This window comes from Saccoglossus kowalevskii, chromosome 14 (genome assembly GCF_978046115.1).
Source record: "Saccoglossus kowalevskii chromosome 14, keSacKowa6.1, whole genome shotgun sequence".
Taxonomy (NCBI): domain Eukaryota; kingdom Metazoa; phylum Hemichordata; class Enteropneusta; family Harrimaniidae; genus Saccoglossus; species Saccoglossus kowalevskii.
Window position 1 is genome coordinate 1,730,300 of NC_140654.1, and position 17,244 is coordinate 1,747,543.

Sequence of the window (17,244 nt, forward strand, 5' to 3'; positions counted from 1 at the left end):
TATTTTGTTAGCAACTGTTTTAACACAAAAATGTGATCGCGGGTCCCAAATTTTGGCATGAATCCTATCTGCTCTTTGATTATTAAATTTTTTTCCAAGAGATAGTTGCTTAAACGCTGTTTGAGAATGGATGTAAACAATTTGCTTAAAGTGTTGAGGAGAGTTATCCCCCTGTAATTACCAGGGTCTGTAGAGTCGCCTTTTTTGAAAATTGGGGTGATGATCCCTAGGTCCCAGGTGTTAGGGTATTGGCCACTAGCTAATATCAAATTAAAAAGTTTATCTAATGATTTTATTAGTGTGTTCCTGCCTGCCTTAATCATTTCATTTGTAATTTTATCAATACCCGGGGCTTTGCCATTTTTTAACTTGTTAATTGCATTGTGAATTTCAAGCTGTGAAATAGGATTATCCAGAATATCTATATGGAAACTGTTACCTTGATTTTTTTCATTATCCATGGTTACATTGATATTATTTTGTGATGTTTGAGAATTTAAATTCTGGAAATGTTTAAACCATTTTTGGCTCTCAATGTTTTCATTTTTTGTATCATTCTCATCACATTTTAATTCTTTTATGAGGTCCCAATAATCATTTGGGTTTGATTTACTCAAATTATCTAGTTTATTTAAAATACTGTTATTGAATTCTCTCTTTTTTCTTTTGAGAGAATGTTTGTAATTCTTTTTTAGATTGTAACATTGAGATCTTAATTCTTTATTAAATGGGTCTAAACATAATTTACTGGACAGCTTTTGAATGTCTTTTTTCATAACTGAAAGATCATTGCTGTACCATTTTGATTTTTTCTTTTTTTTATGCTTTTTTCTTATATTTTTATGGTAATTTTTTTTTAAACTTTTACCAGCTGCCTCAAGATATATGTCAGTTAATAACATGCTTGCAGTGTTAATTGACTGCTGGGTGTTTGAAAAATTTGTATTGTTGAAATTGTTAATTAACCTGTTTATATTTTCGCCCTGTAATGCACAACTGAAACGATACCTTGATTCATTATCCCACATGTATGAAACATTGGTTTGTGCAGTTACATCATCATTTTTATCCTGAGGTTTTTGCAGTGTTCTATCGTATACTGCATTTGTTTCAAACTGACAAGAAATCTGACAGTGGTCAGACAATGACAGATTTAGCTGGTGCACATTAAATAATTTAAATTTGGTAAATAAGTCATTACTGACAATTGTGTAATCAACAATACTGCTACCCTTGCGTTGATGACAGGTAAATTTACCTGTGGTGTCCCCCATACATCTACCATTCAAAATTGTCAAATCAGAGGCTATACAAAGATCCAACAGTAAATCTCCATAGTTGTTTTTCACTGTTAGATCTTGGGAAGCTCTCCTAAGAAAATTATTTGTATCTGAGGACCGGTAGTCAGAATTGTTGTAAATAACAGTGTCTTCATCATTTTTTGTCCTTGCATTAAAGTCCCCAGTCAGAATAATAGAACCAATTTTGGAATATTTTGTGATATCTTTTTCTAATGATTGGAATAAGTTAGGCTCCTTCCAACTGAAAATGCTTGAAAATTGAGGACTTAAATACAAGGTACACAAATAAATGTCAGTGTCCAGATGGAAAAAATTTTTGTCAAGGCAAATCCAAATAAAATCTTCACAACTGCTCTGCATACGTTTTATACCCTTTGCATAAACGTTTTTATAGTACAAAGCAATACCACCAGAATTTGAGCGGGCCTTTTTGTGTTTTTGTGTTCGAAAAGAGTGGAAGACACTGTAATTTGGAATATCTATGTTTGACTCACTATTTGTTTTCGTTTCTACTAAGCTAATAAAATCAAAGTTTCTAACACTATCTAAAAAAATATTATCTTTAACTTTTTTCTCTAAACTACCAAAAATATTCCAAGGTATAAATGTTCTTTAGGGGGGTGGGGTGTAAAATTGATGGATCTTAACAGCTGGTGTTCACTGAAGGTATAAATGTTCTTTAGGGGGGTGTAAAGTTGATGGATCTTAACAGCTGGTGTTCACTGAAGGTATAAATGTTCTTTAGGGGGGTGTAAAGTTGATGGATCTTAACAGCTGGTGTTCACTGAAGGTATAAATGTTCTTTAGGGGGTGTGTAAAGTTGATGGATCTTAACAGCTGGTGTTCACTGAAGGTATAAATGTTCTTTACGGGGGTGTGTGTGTAAAGTTGATGGATCTTAACAGCTGGTGTTCACTGAAGGTATAAATGTTCTTTAGGGGGTGTGTAAAGTTGATGGATCTTAACAGCTGGTGTTCACTGAAGGTATAAATGTTCTTTAGGGGGGGGTGTAAAATTGATGGATCTTAACAGCTGGTGTTCACTGAAGGTATAAATGTTCTTTAGGGGGGTGTAAAGTTGATGGAACTTAACAGCTGGTGTTCACTGAAGGTATAAATGTTCTTTACGGGGGGTGTGTGTGTAAAGTTGATGGATCTTAACAGCTGGTGTTCACTAAAGGTATAAATGTTCTTTAGGGGGGTGGGGTGTAAAGTTGATGGATCTTAACAGCTAGTGTTCACTGAAGGTATAAATGTTCTTTAGGAGGGTGTAAAGTTGATGGATCTTAACAGCTGGTGTTCACTGAAGGTATAAATGTTCTTTAGGGGGGGTGTAAAGTTGATGGATCTTAACAGCTGGTGTTCACTGAAGGTATAAATGTTCTTTACGGGGGGTGTGTGTGTAAAGTTGATGGATCTTAACAGCTGGTGTTCACTGAAGGTATAAATGTTCTTTAGGGGGGTGGGGTGTAAAGTTGATGGATCTTAACAGCTGGTGTTCACTGAAGGTATCAATGTTCTTTAGGGGGGTGTAAAGTTGATGGATCTTAACAGCTGGTGTTCACTGAAGGTATAAATGTTCTTTAGGGGGGGTGTAAAGTTGATGGATCTTAACAGCTGGTGTTCAATGAAGGTATAAATGTTCTTTAGGGGGGTGGGGTGTAAAGTTGATGGATCTTAACAGCTGGTGTTCACTGAAGGTATAAATGTTCTTTAGGGGGGTGTAAAGTTGATAGATCTTAACAGCTGGTGTTCACTGAAGGTATAAATGTTCTTTAGGGGGGTGGGGTGTAAAGTTGATGGATCTTAACAGCTGGTGTTCACTGAAAGTATAAATGTTCTTTAGGGGGTGTAAAGTTGATGGATCTTAACAGCTGGTGTTCACTGAAGGTATAAATGTTCTTTAGGGGGGTGTAAAGTTGATGGATCTTAACAGCTGGTGTTCACTGAAGGTATAAATGTTCTTTAGGGGGGGTGTAAAGTTGATGGATCTTAACAGCTGGTGTTCACTGAAGGTATAAATGTTCTTTAGGGGGGTGTAAAGTTGATGGATCTTAACAGCTGGTGTTCACTGAAGGTATAAATGTTCTTTAGGGGGGGTGTAAAGTTGATGGATCTTAACAGCTGGTGTTCACTGAAGGTATAAATGTTCTTTAGGGGGGTGGGGTGTAAAGTTGATGGATCTTAACAGCTGGTGTTCACTGAAGGTATAAATGTTCTTTAGGGGGGTGGGGTGTAAAGTTGATGGATCTTAACAGCTGGTGTTCACTGAAGGTATAAATGTTCTTTAGGGAGGGTGTAAAGTTGATGGATCTTAACAGCTGGTGTTCACTGAAAGTATAAATGTTCTTTAGGGGGGTGTAAAGTTGATGGATCTTAACAGCTGGTGTTCACTGAAGGTATAAATGTTCTTTAGGGGGGGTGTAAAGTTGATGGATCTTAACAGCTGGTGTTCACTGAAGGTATAAATGTTCTTTAGGGGGGTGTAAAGTTGATGGATCTTAACAGCTGGTGTTCACTGAAAGTATAAATGTTCTTTGGGGGTGTGTGTAAAGTTGATGGATCTTAACAGCTGGTGTTCACTAAAGGTATAAATGTTCTTTGGGGGGGGGGGTGTAAAGTTGATGGATCTTAACAGCTGGTGTTCACTGAAGGTATAAATGTTCTTTGGGGGGGGGTAAAGTTGATGGATCTTAACAGCTGGTGTTCACTGAAAGTATAAATGTTCTTTGGGGGGGTGTAAAGTTGATGGATCTGTACGCTGGTGTTCACAGAAGATATAAATGTTCTTTAGAGGGAGGGTGTAAAGTTGGTGGATCTGCACAGCTGGTGTTCACAGAAGGTATGACCGATCTTGGAGGATGTACAGTCAATAAAAATGAATCTATACAGACAACGAAATAAACTTACCTCTAAATCTGTATCTGTTGTATCATCTTTGAAATATACAATAATTGAAATTATCTGAAGACAGTAGAGACATAACAATGATACAAATAACCATAGGGATAGCTGCTGATACCACCTAATGTATAGATAGAGAGATAGGGTTAGGAGTAGTCTCAACAAATCATCAAACTGAAACAAAATATTCAGGTTAATTGACTGTAAACATTAATGCCAAATAATTATTTACACTCATGTGACAGACATAATACAAAGTGGAACTATTATATTTGTGTGATTCCTTCTTTTATTCTGCCCATAACATTCATAAGCCATCTTGAATCGGATTCTGAAACAGATGCATATGCAAATGTGTTACATGATGTATGATATCCAGTCATGTTAGCAACATGGCTTTAAAAACAAAATCAGTCAGACATTTTGAATCATATCTTGGAAAAAAAATGAACAATTAAGTTTATTGAAAATCTCAAGCACAAAGTGCAGTACAAATATAGCTATACAACATAAAGAACTCAGAACTATGCTAAGTATGCTGTAGTACTCACCATCTATAGAAGAATGGATAAAAAATGACTCTAATGAGACCTCTTCTGGTTAAAGCTGGCCAGGGATACTGAGCTTTGGCTTTGGAAAACGTTGCACCTATATAAATGAAAATTATACAAATTCCATTATCAGCAAATCAGGAATTATATCATAACATGTGTATGTCAATCTTTAATACTTTTGACATGATGAGATTCACATTAATATTTTGTGATTTTGAAGGTTCTGACAAAGCTGCATCTGCTACAATAGACTACTGACTATGTCTGTTCTAATAAGGAAGATTACTTTTTACTTGGGAAAATGACATTTATTGTATGATTTATATGGGACTATGTTTTATAGTTTTTTTAGGAGTGTATAATTTTTTTAATATAATTCCAAAAAGGCTCATTTTTCACTTTTGAAACAAAACAAAATTTTTTTGCTCTTATGTAATGGATTGAACGACCTTAACGATTTATGGTAAAAAAAAAAAAATTCCTTCATTATAATCACTCAATCATATACATGCTTTTACTAACAGAATTTCAACAGTACAAAAAACCCATTCGCAGTCCCTCTAATACATCCTATTTTTACCCATATCATAAATGGAATAATCCAAGAACTATCATAAAACCACAATAGATTTAATTTTAATATGTCTTGGTTAGTTGGTAATTACCATCCAAGTAATACTAATTAAAATAAATTCAGAAATGTCCCCTGTGTATTATAACAACTTATCATTTGCCAAAAATCGCAAAGGCTCATGGGAAGACGCTTGTTTGTGAAAACTGTCACGCTATGGTCATCTGACGCATGATGCGCAGGTGACGACTCCCCCGCTTTAAAAAAAGGTGTCAACAAACAAGGTAATCTTTGGTGGGTCTATTAAAGCTTAAATGTATTGTTTTTTTAAACAAATTTCAAACATTATCCAACAATTGTACATATTGAAAAAACATAATAGCTACAAAATTAAGACATAATCACAATGTTCGGTAAGTATTCAATTGATATATTAATTTTAGGCCCATTATGAGGTGTATCTAAATAGATACTATACAGTACAGATGAAGGTACTTTGCCCAAACCATCTGGTTGCAAGAATATTGAATAATTACCAAGTACCGATACTATGATTATCTACTACATGCAAGGCAAATGTTTTGTTTTATTAATTTTCTATCCAGTGTGCATGTGAACTGAAACAGAAGGGCTGACAGTTAGTGGAGGTAGAAAATTGAATCTTTAAAACACTAATTTATAATTTGGTATCTATATTTGTCAAGTTATTTCTGTGTTTGCATAGGTACATACAAACCGCAATGGAAATGCAGACACCATTATTATATTCAACACTTGTTTATTGCCACATATATCGAAACTGATCATAATATAGAAAAAATTTCAAGCGCCACAGTATCTTTCATCAACTATGAAGTGAACACATTAATCGCTGTACCTGGTACAGAATATTGTACAATTATTGATGTAATTCAACAAGACTATAACTTGTGTCTCACAGCAGCAATGATGATAATAGGATAGTAGTATTTTAAAATAGTAATTCCACTACTTGTACTGGTATGCGTAATAGGATACATAAAAAATGAGTACATCTTGGGCCCAGCAAAAAAGATATGTACATGTATAATATTGTAGGCATATGAAGCAGAAATATTTGTAAATTAATATTAAGAATATAAGATGTATGTTTAAATAAGAAGCCTGGCATGTAATATATTCTGACCTTTGAGATGCACCATGTGAAATCGATCTGATCCACAGTATTAACATTTATATTATTATTAGAAAACTCTTATTAGAATAAATTGGACTGTTATCTGCGGTTTGTAGTCTGTTATTTATCCCAGAACACCTATGCACCAAGTTTAATTTAAAAGATTGAGGCATTTGAAAATTGACTAAATCCTGCAAATTGGGTAATTAAAATGCATGGATTTGATTTCTAAATTAATCACTTATGTACCAAGTGTCATTGATATCTAATATGACGATGCACTGTTTCGTGCAAGCATGGAACTAAATAAGGAGCTCCATGATGCAAGTAAGAAAACTGCTTTCAAAAGATTGCGAGGGCCTGTGAGCATTGAAAAACTCGACTCAATAAATGCTTTCAAAACCGATAATAGCGTAATACATGATGTTAGCTTACTGAGTTAACACCTTTGGTTGAAATGATAACAGCTGTGTACCAAGTAAACAACTAGACGGACCAATGCAAATTACATTTCCTGTGACATACTGGTGCAATCCCTGGGATTGCAGAGCCGCACTTTAATATAAACTGATAAGTTTTATCAAAGTTTGATTTATGCAAATTATGTAATTAGTCAGCACTGATTTCAACTCTAAACTAATCAGGTCTGCACCTTGTCCTAGAGCATTTATGTACATTGTTTTGGGGTTTATTTATTTACTTATTGACTCTTACACAATCCCCGGAGGGAAAGAAAATGGTCACAAAGTACAAGGAGAAATATATATATATAAAAAACAAAACAAAAACACAATATACTAAAAAACAAATAACAAATACAATCACTAAATTACTAAATAAAACAAAATCTCTAAAATACAATCTAATATAAAATTACAAAATTGACAGCAGGCATTAAGATGTCAAGTAAGACCCTGCTTCCTGACTTCAAAGCTTTTACTTATGAACTGTGCTACTGGTATAATAATGTTTTCATTCTGTAACAATTCCATGAATTTTTTCTCTGCAGGTTTATTTTCAAATGCTGGGATCATATCCTTAGCTTTATTGAACAGTTTGGCACGCAACTCATTATATTTGTTGCATTCCAGCAGGGTAGTGTACCAATTCATCATTGAATTTAAGATGATTAGTTTTTGAGATATCAGTGGGAAAAGACAAAAATTTACTAATTATTATGCAAATTAAGTAACTCTTATGTGCAGATTTTCACCAAAAATCAGGTCTGTGCATTGTCCCAGAGGATCTAAGTACCAAGTTTCATTGAACCCTGGCCATTGGTTCTTGAGATATCAGTGGAAAAGACAGACATGGACTAGGGTAACCATGAAGACTCCCTTTGTTGGCTTCACACACAGAAATAAAAAATGTTGATGACATTCTATGTATCAAGAATATTACTGTACCATGCAATACAAATTAGATATGTAACCATGGAAACTCAAGACAGCTGTGGTACAATGTTATTTTTAATGTTATTTGATGGCTCTGTGATATTGTGTGAGAATAACATATGTTTACCAAACAATGTAACAGTAGTGAATGCCCTGTGTAATCAAGGCTGTACTTTCTGTCACATAGACCATGGAGCTAGCTCCATGCATAGACCAACACGACTAAAACTATGAGAATTTATAACTTATTGTAAAAGATGATTATGCAATAACATATTTTAACTTGGTGAAGTACACACTGCAGAATTTGGATCTGTCATATCTATTCAGATTAACCAAAATTTATTATTAGACTATGCTGTCTAGTGATTCAGTCTGAAGTATTGTAGACAGTCTGGTTTTACTGTGGGTCAGTATGCACATACATGTTGCCAGTAATGTAGTGAAGTCATGAGATCATACCCTACGTGTATCAGTGGTGACAACAAATATGTGCCGACTACAAAATCATATACATGTACTGTTAAATAATTTATTTTCGCTCTGAACTTCTTTTCACTGAAAAGATGGTTCAGTGAAAATAAAATCTAACGAATATACTTTTTTTCTATATTTTACATTCAGTTCATCAAAAATCAGTGAAAATAAACTCCACACAGAACACTCAAAAAGTATTTTCAGCGAAAATTAATTCCAGCTAAAATAAAGTATTTGATGGTAGTGATTCAGTGGACCAGAATACTGTAAAATGACTAATTTTCACTGGGTTTAAATTCCGCTGATTTACCATTTCAGGCATATTCAGTGGGTTTTAAATTCACGGTTTATCATTCGGAAAATGTGTTCTATGCTAAATTTTACATATTCACTGAGTTTTAATTTACCGCATTTTCAAGTCAGCGAAATAAGCAAAATTAAAACCCAGTGAATAATTAACCCTTTTACAGTAGCTGGACTCCAGGCTAATTTATTGTATTAACCACCAATTTACACACAGTTGTTATTTATGTAGTGCATGGAGCAGTGACTCATATTGTTTCCTTTGTGTGCTATGATAGTTGGCAATTGTTTGCCTAGTAAACAATCTGTTTTTTTGTTATCTATCTATGCCAATAAACAAGCAAATACGTCATACGATTTAACCACATCAAGCATGCATACGCATAACCAGCTTAACTGAGCTGTATGGATAAACTGAATAAGATTATGCATGACACTAGCATGTTATTTTCTTCTCATTTTTTTTATCAATATATTCAAATATATTAGTAGTAGCAACAGTAATCACACTTTTGACACAAACTTGCAAGTCAATCATTCCCTGTGACTGGATATTTGAAAGTTCAAAGAAACAAGATATGAATGTCACAGTCCCCGTCATTTAATTATAAAATACTCATGTTAAAAATAATACATGGAACATCTGCAAACAATTGAATTAATATGTACTCTATGTGGGTACAACTCATCATAAAGTGATTTCCCTTAATCTGATAACTGAAAACTTTCATTGACTTTGTTAATTCAGGTCTTTGTATATTACCAGGACCTGGGTTTGTTTCTGTATCACCACTATAATTCCCATCAAAGTGTAGATCTGACACCCCTCCACTGAGATTGGTAATGGTACGATCCATCTGTCACTGTCACTGATTCAGATCAAGGTCATGAGATCACTAAAAACCCTAGCATTACAATCTATTTAATTATTTATTCTGAGCATGCTCAGTTGTTCTCTTAGTGATGTTGGAAGAGGTAGTTTTGGATGAAAATCATGAAAAAGACCCACTTAGGATTTTCAGATTTGTAAAAAAAAAATTACGTGCATATTCGGAAGAGACTTGTTCATCAACATGCAAGTTTCATCAATATCTGCTGCAGAATTTCTAAGAAAATGTTAGGGACAAAAAGCGGAAATAAGAATTAATAGTCCGCCTTTCAGGTTGCACCTGAAACGGGACTAATAAATGGAATAGCCAAACAATAACAAATTATAAACTACCGGTACCTGTACACACAGTTGTATGGTACTGTGAATACATTAATTATAAACTACCGGTACCTGTACACACAGTTGTATGGTACTATGAATACATTAATTATAAACTACCGGTACCTGTACACACAGTTGTATGGTACTATGAATACATTAATTATAAACTACCGGTACCTGTACACACAGTTGTATGGTACTGTGAATACATTAATTATAAACTACCGGTACCTGTACACACAGTTGTATGGTACTATGAATACATTAATTATAAACTACCGGTACCTGTACACACAGTTGTATGGTACTATGAATACATTAATTATAAACTACCGGTACCTGTACACACAGTTGTATGGTACTATGAATACATTAATTATAAACTACCGGTACCTGTACACACAGTTGTATGGTACTGTGAATACATTAATTATAAACTACCGGTACCTGTACACACAGTTGTATGGTACTATGAATACATTAATTATAAACTACCGGTACCTGTACACACAGTTGTATGGTACTATGAATACATTAATTATAAACTACCGGTACCTGTACACACAGTTGTATGGTACTCTGAATACATTAATTATAAACTACCGGTACCTGTACACACAGTTGTATGGTACTGTGAATACATTAATTATAAACTACTGGTACCTGTACACACAGTTGTATGGTACTATGAATACATTAATTATAAACTACTGGTACCTGTACACACAGTTGTATGGTACTATGAATACATTAATTATAAACTACTGGTACCTGTACACACAGTTGTATGGTACTATGAATACATTAATTATAAACTACCGGTACCTGTACACACAGTTGTATGGTACTATGAATACATTAATTATAAACTACCAGTACCTGTACACACAGTTGTATGGTACTATGAATACATTAATTATAAACTACCGGTACCTGTACACACAGTTGTATGGTACTATGAATACATTAATTATAAACTACCGGTACCTGTACACACAGTTGTATGGTACTATGAATACATTAATTATAAACTACTGGTACCTGTACACACAGTTGTATGGTACTGTGAATACATTAATTATAAACTACCGGTACCTGTACACACAGTTGTATGGTACTATGAATACATTAATTATAAACTACCGGTACCTGTACACACAGTTGTATGGTACTATGAATACATTAATTATAAACTACCGGTACCTGTACACACAGTTGTATGGTACTATGAATACATTAATTATAAACTACCGGTACCTGTACACACAGTTGTATGGTACTGTGAATACATTAATTATAAACTACTGGTACCTGTACACACAGTTGTATGGTACTATGAATACATTAATTATAAACTACTGGTACCTGTACACACAGTTGTATGGTACTATGAATACATTAATTATAAACTACTGGTACCTGTACACACAGTTGTATGGTACTATGAATACATTAATTATAAACTACCGGTACCTGTACACACAGTTGTATGGTACTATGAATACATTAATTATAAACTACCGGTACATGTACACACAGTTGTATGGTACTATGAATACATTAATTATAAACTACCGGTACCTGTACACACAGTTGTATGGTACTATGAATACATTAATTATAAACTACCGGTACCTGTACACACAGTTGTATGGTACTATGAACACATTAATTATAAACTACCGGTACCTGTACACACAGTTGTATGGTACTATGAATACATTAATTATAAACTACCGGTATCTGTACACACAGTTGTATGGTACTATGAATACATTAATTATAAACTACTGGTACCTGTACACACAGTTGTATGGTACTATGAATACATTAATTATAAACTACCAGTACCTGTACACACAGTTGTATGGTACTATGAATACATTAATTATAAACTACCGGTACCTGTACACACAGTTGTATGGTACTATGAATACATTAATTATAAACTACCGGTACCTGTACACACAGTTGTATGGTACTATGAATACATTAATTATAAACTACCGGTACCTGTACACACAGTTGTATGGTACTATGAATACATTAATTATAAACTACCGGTACCTGTGCACACAGTTGTATGGTACTATGAATACATTAATTATAAACTACCGGTACATGTACACACAGTTGTATGGTACTATGAATACATTAATTATAAACTACCGGTACCTTTACACACAGTTGTATGGTACTGTGAATACATTAATTATAAACTACCGGTACCTGTACACACAGTTGTATGGTACTATGAATACATTAATTATAAACTACCGGTACCTGTACACACAGTTGTATGGTACTATGAACACATTAATTATAAACTACCGGTACCTGTACACACAGTTGTATGGTACTATGAATACATTAATTATAAACTACCGGTATCTGTACACACAGTTGTATGGTACTATGAATACATTAATTATAAACTATCGGTACCTGTACACACAGTTGTATGGTACTATGAATACATTAATTATAAACTACCAGTACCTGTACACACAGTTGTATGGTACTATGAATACATTAATTATAAACTACCGGTACCTGTACACACAGTTGTATGGTACTATGAATACATTAATTATAAACTACCGGTACCTGTACACACAGTTGTATGGTACTATGAATACATTAATTATAAACTACCGGTACCTGTACACACAGTTGTATGGTACTATGAATACATTAATTATAAACTACCAGTACCTGTGCACACAGTTGTATGGTACTATGAATACATTAATTATAAACTACCGGTACATGTACACACAGTTGTATGGTACTATGAATACATTAATTATAAACTACCGGTACCTTTACACACAGTTGTATGGTACTGTGAATACATTAATTATAAACTACCGGTACCTGTACACACAGTTGTATGGTACTATGAATACATTAATTATAAACTACCGGTACCTGTACACACAGTTGTATGGTACTATGAATACATTAATTATAAACTACCAGTACATGTACACACAGTTGTATGGTACTATGAATACATTAATTATAAACTACCGGTACCTGTACACACAGTTGTATGGTACTATGAATACATTAATTATAAACTATCGGTACCTGTACACACAGTTGTATGGTACTATGAATACATTAATTATAAACTACCGGTACCTGTACACACAGTTGTATGGTACTATGAATACATTAATTATAAACTACCGGTACCTGTACACACAGTTGTATGGTACTATGAATACATTAATTATAAACTACCGGTACCTGTACACACAGTTGTATGGTACTATGAATACATTAATTATAAACTACCGGTACCTGTACACACAGTTGTATGGTACTGTGAATACATTAATTATAAACTACCGGTACCTGTACACACAGTTGTATGGTACTATGAATACATTAATTATAAACTACCGGTACCTGTACACACAGTTGTATGGTACTATGAATACATTAATTATAAACTACCGGTACCTGTACACACAGTTGTATGGTACTGTGAATACATTAATTATAAACAACCGGTACCTGTACACACAGTTGTATGGTACTATGAATACATTAATTATAAACTACCGGTACCTGTACACACAGTTGTATGGTACTATGGATACATTAATTATAAACTACCGGTACCTGTACACACAGTTGTATGGTACTATGAATACATTAATTATAAACTACCGGTACCTGTACACACAGTTGTATGGTACTATGAATACATTAATTATAAACTACCGGTACCTGTACACACAGTTGTATGGTACTATGAATACATTAATTATAAACTACCGGTACCTGTACACACAGTTGTATGGTACTATGAATACATTAATTATAAACTACCGGTACCTGTACACACAGTTGTATGGTACTATGAATACATTAATTATAAACTACCGGTACCTGTACACACAGTTGTATGGTACTATGAATACATTAATTATAAACTACCGGTACCTGTACACACAGTTGTATGGTACTGTGAATACATTAATTATAAACTACCGGTACCTGTACACACAGTTGTATGGTACTGTGAATACATTAATTATAAACTACCAGTATCTGTAAACACAGTTGTATGGTACTATGAATACATTAATTATAAACTACCGGTACCTGTACACACAGTTGTATGGTACTATGAATACATTAATTATAAACTACCGGTACCTGTACACACAGTTGTATGGTACTATGAATACATTAATTATAAACTACCAGTACCTGTACACACAGTTGTATGGTACTGTGAATACATTAATTATAAACTACTGGTACCTGTACACACAGTTGTATGGTACTATGAATACATTAATTATAAACTACCGGTACCTGTACACACAGTTGTATGGTACTATGAATACATTAATTATAAACTACCGGTACCTGTACACGCAGTTGTATGGTACTGTGAATACATTAATTATAAACTACCGGTACCTGTACACACAGTTGTATGGTACTATGAATACATTAATTATAAACTACCGGTACCTGTACACACAGTTGTATGGTACTGTGAATACATTAATTATAAACTACCGGTACCTGTACACACAGTTGTATGGTACTGTGAATACATTAATTATAAACTACCGGTACCTGTACACACAGTTGTATGGTACTATGAATACATTAATTATAAACTACCGGTACCTGTACACACAGTTGTATGGTACTATGAATACATTAATTATAAACTACCGGTACCTGTACACACAGTTGTATGGTACTATGAATACATTAATTATAAACTACCGGTACCTGTACACACAGTTGTATGGTACTATGAATACATTAATTATAAACTACCGGTACCTGTACACACAGTTGTATGGTACTGTGAATACATTAATTATAAACTACCGATACCTGTACACACAGTTGTATGGTACTGTGAATACATTAATTATAAACTACCAGTACCTGTACACACAGTTGTATGGTACTATGAATACATTAATTATAAACTACCGGTACCTGTACACACAGTTGTATGGTACTATGAATACATTAATTATAAACTACCGGTACCTGTACACACAGTTGTATGGTACTATGAATACATTAATTATAAACTACCAGTACCTGTACACACAGTTGTATGGTACTGTGAATACATTAATTATAAACTACCAGTACCTGTACACACAGTTGTATGGTACTATGAATACATTAATTATAAACTACCGGTACCTGTACACACAGTTGTATGGTACTGTGAATACATTAATTATAAACTACCGGTACCTGTACACACAGTTGTATGGTACTATGAATACATTAATTATAAACTACCGGTACCTGTACACACAGTTGTATGGTACTATGAATACATTAATTATAAACTACCGGTACCTGTACACACAGTTGTATGGTACTATGAATACATTAATTATAAACTACCGGTACCTGTACACACAGTTGTATGGTACTATGAATACATTAATTATAAACTACCGGTACCTGTACACACAGTTGTATGGTACTGTGAATACATTAATTATAAACTACTGGTACCTGTACACACAGTTGTATGGTACTATGAATACATTAATTATAAACTACCGGTACCTGTACACACAGTTGTATGGTACTATGAACACATTAATTATAAACTACCGGTACCTGTACACACAGTTGTATGGTACTATGAATACATTAATTATAAACTACCGGTATCTGTACACACAGTTGTATGGTACTATGAATACATTAATTATAAACTACTGGTACCTGTACACACAGTTGTATGGTACTGTGAATACATTAATTATAAACAACCGGTACCTGTACACACAGTTGTATGGTACTATGAATACATTAATTATAAACTACCGGTACCTGTACACACAGTTGTATGGTACTATGAATACATTAATTATAAACTACCGGTACCTGTACACACAGTTGTATGGTACTATGAATACATTAATTATAAACTACCGGTACCTGTACACACAGTTGTATGGTACTATGAATACATTAATTATAAACTACCGGTACCTGTACACACAGTTGTATGGTACTATGAATACATTAATTATAAACTAACGGTACCTGTACACACAGTTGTATGGTACTATGAATACATTAATTATAAACTACCGGTACCTGTACACACAGTTGTATGGTACTATGAATACATTAATTATAAACTACCGGTACCTGTACACACAGTTGTATGGTACTATGAATACATTAATTATAAACTACCGGTACCTGTACACACAGTTGTATGGTACTGTGAATACATTAATTATAAACTACCGGTACCTGTACACACAGTTGTATGGTACTGTGAATACATTAATTATAAACTACCAGTATCTGTAAACACAGTTGTATGGTACTATGAATACATTAATTATAAACTACCGGTACCTGTACACACAGTTGTATGGTACTATGAATACATTAATTATAAACTACCGGTACCTGTACACACAGTTGTATGGTACTATGAATACATTAATTATAAACTACCAGTACCTGTACACACAGTTGTATGGTACTGTGAATACATTAATTATAAACTACCAGTACCTGTACACACAGTTGTATGGTACTATGAATACATTAATTATAAACTACCGGTACCTGTACACACAGTTGTATGGTACTATGAATACATTAATTATAAACTACCGGTACCTGTACACGCAGTTGTATGGTACTGTGAATACATTAATTATAAACTACCGGTACCTGTACACACAGTTGTATGGTACTATGAATACATTAATTATAAACTACCGGTACCTGTACACACAGTTGTATGGTACTGTGAATACATTAATTATAAACTACCGGTACCTGTACACACAGTTGTATGGTACTGTGAATACATTAATTATAAACTACCGGTACCTGTACACACAGTTGTATGGTACTATGAATACATTAATTATAAACTACCGGTACCTGTACACACAGTTGTATGGTACTATGAATACATTAATTATAAACTACCGGTACCTGTACACACAGTTGTATGGTACTATGAATACATTAATTATAAACTACCGGTACCTGTACACACAGTTGTATGGTACTATGAATACATTAATTATAAACTACCGGTACCTGTACACACAGTTGTATGGTACTGTGAATACATTAATTATAAACTACCGGTACCTGTACACACAGTTGTATGGTACTGTGAATACATTAATTATAAACTACCAGTACCTGTACACACAGTTGTATGGTACTATGAATACATTAATTATAAACTACCGGTACCTGTACACACAGTTGTATGGTACTATGAATACATTAATTATAAACTACCGGTACCTGTACACACAGTTGTATGGTACTATGAATACATTAATTATAAACTACCAGTACCTGTACACACAGT

General features: G+C 33.8%; 1 protein-coding gene across 1 annotated transcript in view; it reads right to left on the reverse strand.

Annotated features, from left to right (window-relative positions):
• The window catches only part of LOC102803777 (protein PHTF2-like), a 72,271-nt gene that overhangs the window by 22,669 nt on the left and 32,358 nt on the right, over positions 1 to 17,244 (reverse strand). The window contains exons 4-5 of the mRNA XM_085507768.1: positions 4,756 to 4,852; positions 4,211 to 4,325 (exon numbers count right to left, since the gene is read on the reverse strand). Coding sequence (XP_085363894.1) covers positions 4,211 to 4,325; positions 4,756 to 4,852 — 212 coding nt within the window. The remainder of the gene's footprint in view (positions 1 to 4,210; positions 4,326 to 4,755; positions 4,853 to 17,244) is intronic.